This window comes from Octopus sinensis, linkage group LG17, assembly GCF_006345805.1.
Source record: "Octopus sinensis linkage group LG17, ASM634580v1, whole genome shotgun sequence".
Lineage (NCBI taxonomy): Eukaryota > Metazoa > Mollusca > Cephalopoda > Octopoda > Octopodidae > Octopus > Octopus sinensis.
This window is the reverse complement of record NC_043013.1, coordinates 8,299,467-8,316,391: the sequence shown is the minus strand read 5'-3', so window position 1 is coordinate 8,316,391 and position 16,925 is coordinate 8,299,467. Positions and strand designations below refer to the sequence as shown.

At 36.8% G+C, this 16,925-nt stretch overlaps 1 protein-coding gene across 12 annotated transcripts in view; it reads right to left on the bottom strand.

Moving 5' to 3' along the window:
* Positions 1-16,925, bottom strand: part of LOC115220974 (diacylglycerol kinase beta) — a 522,104-nt gene that overhangs the window by 138,632 nt on the left and 366,547 nt on the right. For all 12 annotated transcript variants that reach the window (XM_036510316.1, XM_036510321.1, XM_036510323.1 and 9 more), the window contains 3 exons: positions 11,850-11,926; positions 6,814-6,919; positions 4,884-4,982 (listed from right to left, as the gene is read on the bottom strand). In XM_036510316.1, the coding sequence (XP_036366209.1) occupies positions 4,884-4,982; positions 6,814-6,919; positions 11,850-11,926 (282 nt within the window). The remainder of the gene's footprint in view (positions 1-4,883; positions 4,983-6,813; positions 6,920-11,849; positions 11,927-16,925) is intronic.

Here is a 16,925-nt window from a genome sequence, read left to right as displayed (position 1 = left end):
TATGTTAAAGTTGCTGTGTATATTTAGCCATTTATATCGATTCTATAGAAAGCTTTGTGCTTTTGAAGGTATTCTATAGAAAATATTTGTGTTTCCTTAGCTGAGATTTTTCTGCCATGCTTTTTTTATGTATTGGGGTGGTAGGGACAGGCACGGATGTTTGGTTAAGAAGTTTGCAACCCAACTTATATGGTTTTGTGTTCAATCCCACTGCCGAGCACCTTGGGAAAAGTGTCTCCTACTATAGCCCATAGAACCAGGCTACACATATTTGTTAGATAGAAACTGAAAGAAGCCTGCTATGTGTGTATTATATATATAAATATGTGTGTGCGTGTATATATATATATATATATATATATATATATAATATATATATATGTAAGTATATATATATATATATATATATATATATATTTATATATGTATGTATATATGTATATATGTATGTATATATCTATATATAATATATATATTATATATATATATATATATATATATATATATATGAAAGTAATAAATGGTACAACGAAGCACCGATATTTCAGATGTTCTTCCTAGAGGTAAGACAAATTTTTTTCATGTTTGTTGCACACACGCATCTTTACTAGTACATACGCAGTGAAGCTATACATTAGCGTCGTATTTATTACGTTCGCTATTTTCCAGTAAATATCGGTGCTTCGTTGTACCATTTATTTACTTTTATATGTATAATTTTACCCTCACGGACTATCCTTTACTGGAAAGCAATACTCTCGTATTGCATTACTATTTTCATATATATATATATATATATATATATATATATATATTATATATATATATATATATATATATATAAATAGACGAATTAAATGCAGGTGTTTTTCAAATCTTTGTACTTCTGACATATGTTTCAAAGAAAACATTGGTATTATTCCAGAAGGAATAAAATGATGAAAAACAATGCAACTTTCTCATCAGGGAAAGAGAGAGAAATGAAACACATCAATAAGACATTTTAACAGAATGCATGCATTGTTTTTCATCATTTTATTCCTTCTGAAATAATACCAATGTGTTTTTCGAAACATATGTCTGAAGTATAAAGATTTGAATAACACCCACATTTAACCCCATTTATTTATTTATCTATGTTATTCAAAATCATTTCACCAAAACATGGAATCTGTGCCTTTATAAGTAGGCTGTTACATCCTTGGTACTTGTGTGAATTTTTGCTAGCCTGGTAACTATTTATTTACTTTTTCCATGCTATTTGTAATCATTGAAAAATACACGTACATTTGTATATATATATACACACACACAAACACACACACACACAAACATACATACATACACACACATATATATAAACAATATCATCATTTAACGTCTGCTTTCCACATGACACCACTTGTCAAGCTGTGGTGGTGGGGCAAACATAAACATATACTCTCTCTTTTACTCTTTTACTTGTTTCAGTCAGTTGACTGCGGCCATGCTGGAGCACCGCCTTTAGTCGAGTAACTCGACCCCGGGACTTATTCTTTGTAAGCCCAGTACTTATTCTATCGGTATCTTTTGCCGAACTGCTAAGTGACGGGGACATAAACACACCAGCATCGGTTGTCAAGCAATGCTAGGGGGACAAACACAGACACACAAACATACACGCACACATACACACACACACATATATATATATACATATATACGACGGGCTTCTTTTAGTTTCCGTCTACCAAATCCACTCACAAGGCTTTGGACGGCCCGAGGCTATAGTAGAAGACACTTGCCCAAGGTGCCACGCAGTGGGACTGAACCCGGAACCATGTGGTTAGTAAGCAAGCTACAGTTTCTATCTACCAAATCCACTCACAAGGCTTTGGTTGACCCGAGGCTACTGTAGGAGACACTTACCCAAGGTGCCACGCAGTAGTACTGAACCCAGAAGTATGTAGTTGGGAAGCAAGCTTATTAAGCAGGTGTGGCTACACCTGCTTATTTTTGTAAACAACAGAGTTTACAGGTTGTGGGCATTTACATTCATGAGACCGTTAAGAGACTGTAAGAGACTGTAAGATACAAAACAAGAACAGAAATGACCAAAAGACGCAAGGAATATGGCAACGGAATCATGTGTGCTTCTCTCTTACTACTTTCAAAAGCTAGTTTCAATCTTGTCATTCCAACATACATCTTTCACATGGTATAAAAAGAAAAAAAAAAAAGAAAAAGCCATGAGAAACTAGAAAGAACAATACTGCTGTGAACTTAACGATAATTTATATTCTAAAGCCTGGAACATAAAACATTTGGAAATATAACACACACAAAAATATTATAAATATATATATATAATAGAAATATGTTTTATATATATATATATATATATATATATATATATAGTTCGTGGCCGTTGCCAGCCTCGCCTGGCCCCCGTGCCGGTGGCACGTAAAAGCACCATCCGTTCGTGGCCATCGCCAGCCTCGACTGGCCCCCGTGCCGGTGGTACGTAAAAAGCACCATCCGATCGTGGCCGTTGCCAGCCTCACCTGGCCCCCGTGCCGGTGGCACGTAAAAAGCACCATCCGTCCGTGGCTATTTGCCAGCTCCGTCTGGCACCTGTGCGGGTGGCACGTAAAAAGCACCCACTACACTCACGGAGTGGTTGGCGTTAGGAAGGGCATCCAGCCGTAGAAACATTGCCAGATCAGACTGGGCCTGATGCAGCCTTCTGGCTTCACAGACCCCAGTTGAACCGTCCAACCCATGCTAGCATGGAAAGCGGACGCTAAACGATGATGATGATGATGATGATGATGATATGATGATGATGATGATGATGATGATGATGATGATGATGATGTATGTATGTATGTATTTATGTATTAATATAAAAAGACTGCCTTGAAGCAAACAGAAGATTAAAGAGATTTCAAGTCTAAGAATCCATTTTTTGTTTGTATGTTTCTCTTCGATATAGTGTACATAAGTTATATACCCAAAATGTCTTTTTTCTTCTTCTTTTTTTTAGATGTGGTGCAATTTAGCTACTGTTTCTAGCAAGTTAAGTAACCATGTAGTGACTTTTCTATTGATTTTTCGTTGCATGTTACGAACAAAGTAATGTGTGATTTGACTCTTGTTTCTAGCAAGTCAGTGACCATGTAGCAACTTTTTTTATTGGTTTGTTCTTTGTATATTGTATTATTATAAAGTAGAGACCCCTTTTGGTCATGAACGATCATTGGATTGCAGCCAGAAAGTTCCCCTCCAGAGCACAAATCTGGGCAAGGTTGTTTATATTAGACCAGCAGTCACCCACGCATATCGGCTTCCGCTCTCCAAGTCACCGTTGCTATACAAGGAGAAGGCAAAGGTTGATACAGCTTAGCAACAGTGATGTCAGAATTCATTTCTACAGCTGAGTGAACCAGAGCAACATGAAATAAAGTGTCTTACTCAAGAACACAACCCAAGTTCGAGAATCGAACTTACTACCTCATGATTGTGAGCCCAATGCTCTCACTACTGAGCCATGCACCTTCTGTATTATTATAATTTATGAACAAAGTAATGTGATTTGGCTGCTGCTTCTAGCAAGTGAAGTGACCATGTAGTGGCTGTTTTATTGGCTTGTCCTCTGTATGTTACACTACTATATGTTGTGGATAAAGTATGGTGATAAGATATTTGTTGAGATAAAATATCATGGATAAGTACCATGCATTGCCTAAGGCATTATATTTGATGGTAGTGTGTATTGTAAGAGTTTTCTTATTGATAGTTATATTGAGTTCTGTAAAATGATGTACCAGAAAACAATCTTGATTCAGCTGCATAGTTAGCAAACTGAAAAGTGTGGTGCATGTGTGACCCATGTAAGATGTGCTGTCATGAAGTTCTAATGTTTAATATTGAACTTGGTGTATCTTATGAATGCATACACACACACATAAATGTATATGATATATGTAGATGTATATATTCACTTTCTCTTTTACTTGTTTCAGTCATTTGACTGTGGCCATGCTGGAGCACCGCCTTTAGTCGAGCAAATCGACCCCGGGACTTATTCTTTTGTAAGCCCAGTACTTATTCTATCGGTCTCTTTTGCCGAACTGCTAAGTAACGGGGACATAAGCACACCAGCATCGGTTGTCAAGCAATGCTAGGGGGACAAACACAGACACACAAACATATACACACACACACTTATATATATATACATATATACGACAGGCTTCTTTCAGTTTCCGTCTACCAGATCCACTCACAAGGCATTGGTCGGCCCGGGGCCAGAGCAGAAGACACTTGCCCAAGGTGCCACGCAGTGGGACTGAACCCGGAACCATGTGGTTGGTTAGCAAGCTACTTACCACACAGCCACTCTTGCGCCTATTATATATATAATATATATATAATTGTATATATATCTTTTTATATAACGCACACATACACACACAAGTTGTGTTTATGCATGTACATGTGGCTGTATAAATAATGAAATATCATCGTGTGTGTGTGTGTGTGTGTGTGTGTGTGTGTGTGTGTTAAATGAACTAATATCTACTTTCTTAGTAAGATATACTATTCTAACTCTTTCCAGCCAAAACAAAGGAAAAAGACACAAAGAAATCTGTTCAGTCATATCTGATGAAAGAAGGAATTTTGGGGAGACAAAGTTTAGAGGTTCAGAGAATATAAAATTCTTTGTCTATGTGTGTATGGAGGGGAGGTGGAGGAAGCAAGCCCTAAAATAATTTGCATAACCTACCTACCCCCCCCCCTCCAATCCCAAGCAAAAAGAAAGCTTCCCAAACTGAAACAAAATACAATCTGAAAAGTGTTAAAAAAAGAAACCATTCCTGAACACAGAAACCCATACTTACATTCCAGCTTTTCTCCGGGACTTCCTCCTTCCACAAGTGACAGGTAGCACACCGCGTCTTTGATAAGAATTGAACCTTGGACACCTTGAACATCAGCACCTGTTTTAAGCAGGGTTGAATTAGATTGGCGAATCCTTTTAACTAGTCTTACTCCTATAAGATAAATTGGTTTCGGCTTTTAATAAAGCTACTCGCTTTGGTATTTACTTACTCGTTTGGGGGAATATTCTCTTAACAAATGCTAGCCACCAGATATGTCTCTCAGGATAGTACTTTCATCCAGTGCAAATAGCAGAGAACTTTTCCTGGTCTGAAAATACAACTCACCCTAGTCAGAAAAGCCCCAACAGTTCTTGAACAGTGGCGTGCTGTTGAGCTTTTGCTGTATTCATGGCTTGAGTCAAACTCAGTCGCTGTTTGATTCAGAAACACGATGGTCCACTGTTGGTGAGGAAAAAGAGCTGCCATCTTTTTTCAGAACTTGCAGTCTATTTATCATAGCTACTCTACTGTTCTATATAAATTTCTGTTAAACTAACTATCTTGCAAGCTAATGTGAAAGCCAGCTGCATGTGACATGGCTTATTATAAGGCAGAGCCACTCTACTAAAAGTAGAAAGTTCCTTGGGCCATAGTTTGCCCATGACTGCTGTACATGGTTACCTAAACCTACTCATAAATTTATATGGTCACCTAAGCCCTCTACAAAATCTATGTGGTTACCTAAACCTACTCATAAATCTATAGGGTCACCTAAGCCTTCTACTAAATCTATGTGGTTACCTAAACATACTAATAAATTTATAGGGTCACCTAAGCCTTCTACAAAATCTATGTGGTTACCTAAACCTACTCATAAATCTATAGGGTTTTTATTTCATTAAATTTGGGATGGTAGGAGTTGCCCTTAAAATATAGATATGGATTCTGTGATTTTTTGGAAAACCACATAATGGTTCTATGACAAAATAAGCTTGAGTGCCAGAAGTCTAGTTTATTGTAGTCAACTAGATAGCTGGTCTCAGAAACTATTACCTTCAATGACATTTTTAATTTCACTCAGAGAAAATTTACAGATATATAAAATAAAAAAAGAATCACCCTTTATTAATAGCTTATTATTTCAAAAACGGTGAACATCATTGTTCTTACTATAATAAAATTTTAATATAAATGTCACAGAAATCCAGAAATTTTTCATAGACCTGTAGGGTTCACTCAGTATGTTCCTTATGTATCTTAGTTATATTTAACAAATGCTTTTGATGTCAGCTGTTTGCCTAATTCCTTTTGGGGGGTAAATTACATTCACAATCCAGTCATTTTGCCACTTTAATCCTCTACATTCAATATCATACAGTACTGCCTTTCTGTAATACTAACACATAGTAATATCTTTCTCACATAAAACTCCTATAATTTATTTATATAATTTACTCATAGCATTGAGAAGGAAATCCTTTGTCATTCAATAGATATAGCAAAGCTTTAAACTTAACTTCACCTCCCATTAGTCTTAATCTACAATAGCCATCATGCTATCATTATATCCATCTTCAACACTAATCATTCTACTAATTAACAGAAATTATCCACTAATTCCACCGATCCTCCCAGAACTGTCCATAGCCTTCAATCTCTAGTTATCCAAGTACATTTAAATCTTTGATTCAACTTTCTCTAAGGACACTTCATGCCAATAAAAGAAACCAATATCAAAACCAATAATCAACTGTTCTCATAAAGTACATTTAGAAGTACATTTAGAAATACAATCTCTAGAAAGATCACCGAAGAGGTCTGAACCTCAAATTAGTCAAAATGCTTTATATTTCTAAAGGGAAATAAATATTTAAATTGCTATCAATCAAGACATGTAGACACATGGGTGAATACTCAAAGCAAAGTTCATCTCGTAAGCTACTTTTACCTGATTTCATAAAGGACTGAAATAGAGCTTTGCATAGTTCTTCAGGAGCCTCTTTCATGTCTAAGTACGTCTGCATAAATATCAAAAATCCTTCATAGTCGATTGGCTAGAAAAGACAAAAAAAAAAGAAAATGTAAACAAATATTATTTATAAAAGCAGTTTTCTTTGGTATAATAATAATGATGATGATGATGATGATGATGATGATGATGACAATGATGATAATGATGATGATAATAATAATAGTAGTAATAATGATGATGATGTTGATGATGATGATGATGATAATTATAAATGCCCTGATTCAGTACCAGGCAGTAGCTCTCATGGCTTCTGATCTTAACTGATTGGAAGTGTTATCATGTACATTGTTTTGTCTTGGTATAAAAGATGGGCTACAGCAAATATTCTGCTCAATACCACAGATTTGCTTGTCAGTTGTATGACCTTAACCAGTTGAGCATGTCCCTTAGTGGCTGACGATATGTGCATCTCTGATCATGAGCAGAAGTAGTGGGGGAGCGTCATAGCCATGTGTTGAAAGGAATTCTTGAAGGTTTGGATAATTCACCTTTGGAAACAGGGGTGGTTCGTTCAACATCCTTAAACAATTATATCGATTATATCGACCCCAGTGTGTAACTGGTACTTAATTTATCGACCCCGAAAGGATGAAAGGTAAAGTCGACCTCGGCGGAATTTGAACTCAGAACGGAGCGGCAGACGAAATACCGCTTAGCATTTCGTCCAGCATGCTAACATTTCCGCCAGCTCGCCGCCTGGCTACTATACCATAAGTAAGGATATGAGGTTACAGGTGCTTGGCACCAACATGTTTTTTTTTGTAAATTCTCACTATGTATGTATGTATGAGTTAGAGGTTATGCAACCATCTAAGGGATAATAAATATCCAATATACTACTATTTACATCCAAGTGCTTACTATTGCAGGGCAGTATCACAAGTGAATACTAGGTATGAGTGGGGGTAAAACAGAAATTTACCCAGAATTTATAAGACAAATAAGAAAATGGAGAGGATAATCAATCAACAAACATCAGCCTGTAGAAATTCATTTATATCATCATCATCATCATTTAGCATCCGCTTTCCATGCTAGCATGGGTTGGACAGTTCAACTGGGGTCTGTGAAGCTGGAAGGCTTCGTCATGCCCAGTTAGACCTGGCAGTGTTTCTACGGCTGGATGCCCTTCCTAACGCCAACCACTCTATTTATTAATTGATTGCAGTCATATGTATAAGTAATCAAAATAAACAAATGGAAATAAGTAAATAAACAATTAAATAAATAGATAAATGAAAATAAGCAAATGACTAAGAATAAATGGGGGAAAAAACCCCATAACAGAAACAGCTGTAAGAAAATATTTTTTCACTCATTTATTTTTTATTCATTTGTTTATTTTCATTTATCTATTTATTTACTTGTTTATTTACTTATTTCCATTTGTTTATTTTAATTACTTATACACATGATTGCAATCAATTAATAACTAAATATAAATGAATGTCTACAGGCTGATGTTCATTGATTGATTATCATCTCCATTTTCTTATTTGCCCTATATGTGTGTGTATATATATGTATGTATATATATGTATCTATATATATATATATATAATATATATATATATATATATATATATATATATATATATATATATATATATATATATATATATATATATATATATATATATATATATATATATATATATATATAAAATATTAGAAAAAATCACTTTTTATCAATTCAAAACGAATAACTAAATTACACCATCTAGAAAATTACATATAATAGAAAAGTTAAAATTAAAATAACAATTAAAAAGTAAAGATTAAGTAAATTACAAAAATAACATACGTTTTCCTACCTATTATGTACATAATATTATTTTTGTAATTTACTTAATCTTTACTTTTTAATTGTTATTTTAATTTTAACTTTTCTATTATATGTAATTTTCTAGATGGTGTAATTTAATTATTCCTTTTGAATTGATAAAAGGTGTTTTTTTCTAATATTTTATATATATATATATATATTATATTGTGTGGAATTTGATTTAGTATTTCTAAATTGAATTCTTTTTCCTTGTAAGTTTGGATTTTATTCCCTCAAATAATAATTATATATATATATACACACCAATACAAGACTTCTTAAGAGTAATATGATGAATCAAAGTCTTAAAACTGGACCCCCAGAATGGCCAGAGTCCAATGTAAAAGAACAAAAGGATAAAATAATTTGAACATATTTTAAAATCTGATTAAATCTTATTGTGATATTTCACCAACATCACTAAGAGCTCCATTCTTCCCCCACCATCAACTTCTCCAGCAACACCACACCCAGAGAAAGCCAACCAAATACTTAAAGACAAACTACATAAACTAGTTAAACCTGTCTTATAGAACTCATTTATGATTTAAATAGCAGTTCTATATTGTTAGATCAGCTATTCAGTAATTTCAGTAGGCGGGCAATGTCATACCTGCTAGATATCAATCAGTCAGCTGTTAGATCTACTATGATCTTATGATTTAGTCCACTTCTTTTGAACATATTTTAAAACTACCCCTATACATGTGTCGAAACACGCATTGAGTCGAAACAGGGGCAGCTGAAGAAGGGGAATGTTCCTTGTATTGTTTGTCTTGTACTCTGTTTTTTCGTTGTTAAAAAAAGACTGTTTCCTTGTTTGATTTTATGTTTTCGTTTCTCGTTGTGTTCTACGTTTATTTGTGGTGTCCTGTACCCATATATGCATGTATATATACATATAGATGTAGGTATGTACATATATGTATGTATGTATGCATATGTTTTATTTATTAAATTGTTATATATATATATATATATATAAAGTTAATCCAAACAAGAAAACAAAAAGACAACAATGCAAGGATGTGGAACAAATAAAGTATTATTGGACGCTCAGGGAAGAAGGAGGGTTTGACATTTCGAGCGGAGCTCTTCATATATATATATATATATATATACACACACACACACACTTGTATATCTATAGAATTGTGAGCTGAATACCATAACTGCCAAGTCACTCACCTTTGCTCACACACACACACACACAAATATACAAAGGGCTTCTTTCAGTCTCCGTCTATCAAATTCACTCACAAAGCCCAAGGCTATAGTAGAAGACACTTGTCCAAAGTGCTACACAATGGGACTGAAGCTGGAACAATGTGGTTGGGATGCGAACTTCTTACCACACAGCCACACCTGGGACTACTGATTAAATTTATTTACCTGTATTTTTTTTTTTAAATCCTTGATAATAAAGAGGTTTATCCCAATACTTGCTTCACTGAAGCCTTATTTTACTGAACCCATACAATTCTTATCTCTACAAACAGAAACCATTTGCAGCTTCCAGTTATATTTTCACAAGTGTTGACAGTTGAAAGGAAACATACAAAAGAATGTCATCAAATGACCTTTTAAGAATTAAACCCCTAAGGTTACTTGTAGAACGGTGAGTTTCGAAACGGGTTGACATTGTGTGTTGAGAGAAGTATCGGTGATTGGAGAAATCTCTAATTTCTATTGCATACTTGATATAACAACCAAAACCCCTGTCAGCAAACTATATGGCGCCATTCAAATGAAACTCACCATGTGTTTTAGAATCCAATTAAAAATGAAGGTCACTAATTGATATCTTGGAACTGAAATCTTACAAAATTAATGAAATATAACGAGCTTCAAGTTGGGTAGAAGCTGTTTATAGGTTTATAAATTGTTTCTAGTAATCCTCATCTGCCTATGTTGGGATTGGGGATGGGTGGGGTGTAAAATTAACGAAGGTATTGTAATGAAGGAAATGTTTACATCGTCACTTAATTAGATCAATGTCACAGCTGAATCATTTAATCACATAATTTTAGAACAGCATGCTCATCACCCAATCTCATCCACTACTGCCATTATAAGAATGTGATGGTCTATCGCTAGGCAACTCAAATAAATATTCTTCAATTACCTAACTGTAGTACATCAGATCTACGCAAGCAGGCATGTCCGAGTGTTAAGAAGCTTGCTTCCCAACCACATGGCTCTGGGTTCAGTCACACTGCGTGACACCATGGGTAAGTGTGTTCTACTATAACCTCAGGACAACCAAAACTTTGTGAGTGGAAAATTTGAAAGAAGAAGAAAAAAAAAATAATAATAATAAATGCCCTGATGCAGTACCAGGCAGTGGCTCTCATGGCTTCTGATCTTAACTGATTGGAAGTGTTATCATGTACATTGTTTTGTCTTGGTATAAAAGATGGGCTACAGCAAATATTCTGCTCAATACCACAGATTTACTTGTCAGTTGTTTGACCTTAACCAGTTGAGCATGTCCCTTAGTGGCTGACGATATGTGCATCTCTGATCATGAGCAGAAGTAGTGGGGGAGCATCATAGCCATGTGTTGAGAGGGATTCTTTGGGGTTTGAATAATTCACCTCTGGAAACATGGGTGGTTCTTTCAACATCCTTAAACAACCCTTATTCAGGGACCTTTTGAGTGGGATGGGCTACTCAGCCTGAAGAAAATTCTAACTGGGCCCCACCTGCAAGGTCATGTGCTGTTTATCTTGATATGAGATCACCATGTCGCACACATATGGTTGTGATGCATGTGCCTGGTGTACCCTTATCAGACGAGTAGTCATGATGGGTATATTGGGTTTCGTATATTTTAACCCAGTGTCACTTTGATGGCATGAACTGCTCTCTCACTCAATAATAATAATAATAATAATAATGAGAAGAAGAGGAAGTAGAAGAAGAAGAAGAGGAGAAGGTGGAAGAGGAGGAGGGGTGGAGGGGAAGGAGGAGAAGAAGAAGAAGAAGAGGAGGAGAAGGTGGAAGTGGATGAGGGGTGGAGGGGAAAGAGGAGGAGGAGGAGGAGGAGGAGGAGGAGAGGAGGAGGAGGAGGAGGAGGAGGAGGAGGAGGAGGAGAAGAAGAAGAAGAAGAAATTGTTGAGCTTACCTGATCAGGATTGTACCTTGAAAGGACTCCATTGGGACTAAATTCTTGCATAACCTCCTTAACTTTCTTGGGAGAAACTGAAAGCAAAAAAAAATGTATTTTTCAAAATCTATTCATAACAGGTTTGTTCCGTTTGAAAAGATAGAGTCATTGAGTAGATGATGAATATAATAAGTCACAACATATAGATCACTACCAAGTTTACATAACAAAATCATTTGGATGCTAAAACGAATTTTTCTGCCAAACTCAAAGTAAATATATGGGAAACATTTTACTGCCGATCTCAAACCAAAACGGTCAAAGATTCTACAGTTTCTCTGCAGAAAGGAATAATTGAATCGCCATAAAAGATCCAGTTTGGCATTGTTGCCTTATCATTGACTTTTTGATAAGAAAATGGGAAAAAAAGAGAAAGAAGCAATTGATAGATTTTGGACTATGAGAGTGGTAATTTAAATCGCTATAAACAGCAGAATGGTGCAATAAAAAGTCCACAGGCACTGCAGGAAAAGCTAAAACTAATAGAATCGGTTAAAAAGAAAAAAGAAATAGAAACAAAAATAGAATGATAAGTGAAAAGGTTCTTTAGAATTGACCAATGAATGGCAGATACCAATGCCATATCACTAACAAGGAAACTGATTCTGTAGAAAAGTTCTGTTGTTCTTTGGTTTTGTTGCTTAGGAAAGTGATTTCACAGAGTCTAAGAGAGATAAGTGTTTTTCTAGTTGACAGTCTCACGTGCTGTAATATCTTGGTACAGATAGTAACCAAGGTAGTGTTATTGTTGTTGTGATGTTGATGGTGATGGTCATGGTAGTGATGAATATCAATGAAATATCCCCACTACCGTCTACACCACCACCAAATGTTCAAATGTCTCTCATGCTATGTGTTGTACTTTTGTTGATGCTGTTGTTTAACTCCAGGTCAAACCTGATTCAACAGACCTATGGCCACAGACATTCCAGCCACGACTATATTACCCAACCAACAAGTCAGAGGATTGCACCAAGTTCTATGTACAGGCAAGTAATGTTTGTTGCCACTCAATGTGGCTATTCCGTAGGAACAGACATTACTGCAATTTTTAACCCCAAGAAGATATTTCCTAGAGCTGGTTAATGGTGCAACCTGCATCCGATATACTGCAAGCGGGGGAGCAAACCCCTACTGCCTTCTAACAACAGGACCGGCAGATCAGCCTGGTTTAGATATCTTAAATACTCTTTTACTCTTTTACTTGTTTCAGTCATTTGACTGTGGCCATGCTGGAGCACCGCTTTTATTCGACCAAATTGACTTCAGGACTTATTCTTTGTAAGCCTAGTACTTATTCTATCGGACTCTCTTGCCAAACCTCTAAGTTACGGGGATGTAAACACACCAGCATCGGTTGTCAAGCGATGTTAGGGGTGGGACAAATACAGACACACAAACACATACGCACACATACATATATATATACATATATACGACGGGCTTCTTTCAGTTTTTGTCTACCAAATCCACTCACAAGGCTTTGGTTGACCCAAGGCTACAGTAGAAGACACTTGCCCAAGGTGCCACGCAGTGGGACTGAACCCGGAACCATGTGGTTGGTAAGGAAGCTACTTACCACATAGCCACTCCTGTGCCTAAATAGCAATACTGGGAATTTGTATCATAGAACCAATGGCGGTTTCAGGTGGGTTGGTATCAAAAGGGTTAATCTGGCCAGAAAAGCCAAATGTGTTTGATATTTCAACACTAACCCATTGGCATTTAAACCAGTCATATCCAGCCCAAATATTCTACCAGTTTTATGTTCAAACTGGCCAGATCAGGCCTTTCACACCTACCTTACAGTGTCATTTTAAAAATATACAATCACACCATCAAGATTTTGAGGCTATGAGCTAATGCATGATTAATTCAAAACAATCTGAATAAATAAGCAATGCATTTGACAGAGTAATCTGAATGTTAAAGGGTTAGTCTATCTATCTAAGGTGAGGCCACAAATGGAATCTTCCAAAATGGTTGTGTAAGACTTAGCCCGATACAGTATACCATCAGTGTATTGACACTGTCAAAAGTAACAGTTGTTTTAAACCAGAGCTAAATGACGTCTCTTGGGAGAACGTAAAAGACTCTTGATTATTTTCATATTCCTGACTGTCATTTTTATTCTTTCATTCCACAATTGATGTGAAATGCCAAGATATCATATTGAAAAGATCAAATACAATAAATTTAAATTAAATTTCTTTTTCTTTTGATTTTATGTCAAGAATTTAATAATTTAAGATCTTTTAACGAAACGACACTCATTCATTTACAACTACATGAAAGCACTATTTTTCTTAGTTCATAAAAAGAAACAACAGGTTCTTGTTTTTTTTTTTGTTTCATCATTTTTGTTAGTTATTTTTTTAATTTTAACCAGAGATCAGGCTTGAGTGAGCAGATCTATGATCAAAAAGTGTTCCATTCACAACTCTCCCGTCCTCTGTTATGCACAGTACACCATCTAATATTTCTTACTTTATCTTAAAGAAATGCTACCACCACAGCCCACAACTACTATTGCTACAACCACCAGGACACCACCACCATGCCAATACTATCACCATTATCACTACAACACTGCCAACACACCACTGCCATAACTACCATCCTCCCCACCACCACCACCACCACCACTAACTATGCTATTACTTAAGATAGTCTAGTGCAGTGGATCTCAATCAGGGTTCATAAGGCCCTTGGGGTTCCACATAAGATTTTTTGTTAAAATTCAAGGGCAATACATTGGTTCATCATCATCATCATCATCATCATCATCATTTAACGTCCGTTGTCCATGCTGGCATGAGTTGGACGGTTTGATCAGGGCTTGCAAGCTGGAAGGCTGCACCAGACTCCAGTCTGATTTGGCATGGTTTCTACGGCTGGATGCCCTTCCTAATGACAACTACTCCGACAGCATAATGGGTGCTTTTACATGCCACCATCACAGGTGCCATTTGTGTGACACCTGTGATACCTGACACCTGCCATAACTGCGATTCTACTTGCTTTGATGGGTCTTCTTCCCAAGCGCAGCATAATTCCAAAGGTCTTGGTCATTCATCATTGCCTCCATGAGGCCCAACATTCAAAAGGTGCTTTTCACATGCCACTGGCATTGGCCACTTTGCCTCTGTGAGGTCCAACGCTTGAAAGGTGCCTTTTACGTGCCACCAGCATGGGTGCCAGTTACGTGACTTCAGTATCAGCCACAACCGTGATTTCGCTTGGCTTGATGGATCTTCTCAAGCACAGCATATCACCAAAGGACTCAGTCACTAGCCATTGCCTCTGCGAGGCCCAAATTTCAAAGATCTGCTTCACCAGCTCATCCCATGTCTTCCTGGGTCTACCTCTACCACAGGTTCCCTCTACAGAGATCGGCACTTCTTTACACAACTGTCCATTACTAATAATATTTAGTTATGAAAATGTAATAGGATTTTTTTAAACATCGAATACCTATGAGGGTCCATTTCAGTAAAATAGGAACCACAAGGGGTCCATAGGTAAGGTAAAGGTAAAGATTCCTCCTTGATTCATACCAACTCATATAGGCCAGTTTCCTGATTTTCAGGGCATATATTTACCCTTCTGTACATGACGCCAATCCATTGTAGGATTACTCATTTTTGACAGGTGAGTGGACTGGAGCAACATGAAATGTAGTGTTTTGCTCAAGAACATAACGCGTCACCCAGTCCAGGAATTGAAAGCACAATCTTACGATCATGAGTCCAACACCCTAACCACTAAGCCACACACCTCCAAGATGTCCATAGGCAAAAAATAGTTGAGAATCACTGGTCTAGTGGTATATTCTCTTTTACTCTTTTACTTGTTTCAGTCATTTGACTATGGCCATGCTGGAGCACCACCTTCAGTCGAACAAATCGCCCCCTAGAACTTATTCTTTGTAAGCCTAGTACTTATTCTATTGGTCTCTTTTGCCGAACTGCTAAGTTATGGGGACATAAACACACCACATCGGTTGTCAAGTGATATGGGGGGACAAACACAAACATATACGCACATACACATATATATATACATATATACGATGGGCTTCTTTCAGTTCCCATCTACCATATCCACTCACAAGGCTTTGGTCAGTTCGAAGCTATAGTAGAAGACACTTGCCCAAGGTGCCATGCAGTGGGACTGAACCCGGGACTATGAGGTTGGTAAGCAAGCTACTTACCACACAGCCACTCCTACGCCTATGTACACTTGCCCAAGGTGCCACGCAGTGGGACTGAACCCAGAACCATGTGGTTCATAAGCAAGCTATGATAATAATTACAGTCGGGCAGTGGGGATCTGAAGTGACAATGAGGTGGGGAGAATCACCATTTTAATGTCCACTTTTCCACGCTAGCATGGGCTAGACAGAATTTGCTAAAGCAGATTTTCTATAGCTAGATGCCCTTCCTGTCAACAACCTTCACTTGTTTTCAAGCAAGGTAATATTTCCCTCCTTGCTAGACATGTTTTTCGCTGAAGACTAGAAACAAACAACCCCACTTGTATGACAGTGATGTTCATTTACAACCATCACATGACATCAAGACAATGGTATGTTCATGCACACACACACACACACACACGCACGCATGCACATATTGATAGATAAGTAGATAGATAAGTAGATATTTATTATTCTTATACAAGAATATTGTTGACAGTGACTTCGAAGTATCAGCTTGCTAAGCCAAATTTGTACCCTACAAAACTATAGAGTAACCCATCAGATAAATGTAAAATCCTTATTATAACTAAACATAAAAACAAACATTGATATAAATAGATAGATGTGTGTGTGTATGCGAGAGAGAGAGGGCGAGAGAGAGAGAGAGAGAGAGACAGACAGACAGACAGAGACAGAGAGATGGGCTTCTTTTAGTTTCTATTTTCCAAATTCATTCATAAGGCTCTCGTCAGCAATAGTAGAAGGCATCATCTCAAGGTACTGCACAGTGAGATTGAACCCAAGCCCATATGGTTGAGAAACAAGCTTCTTGA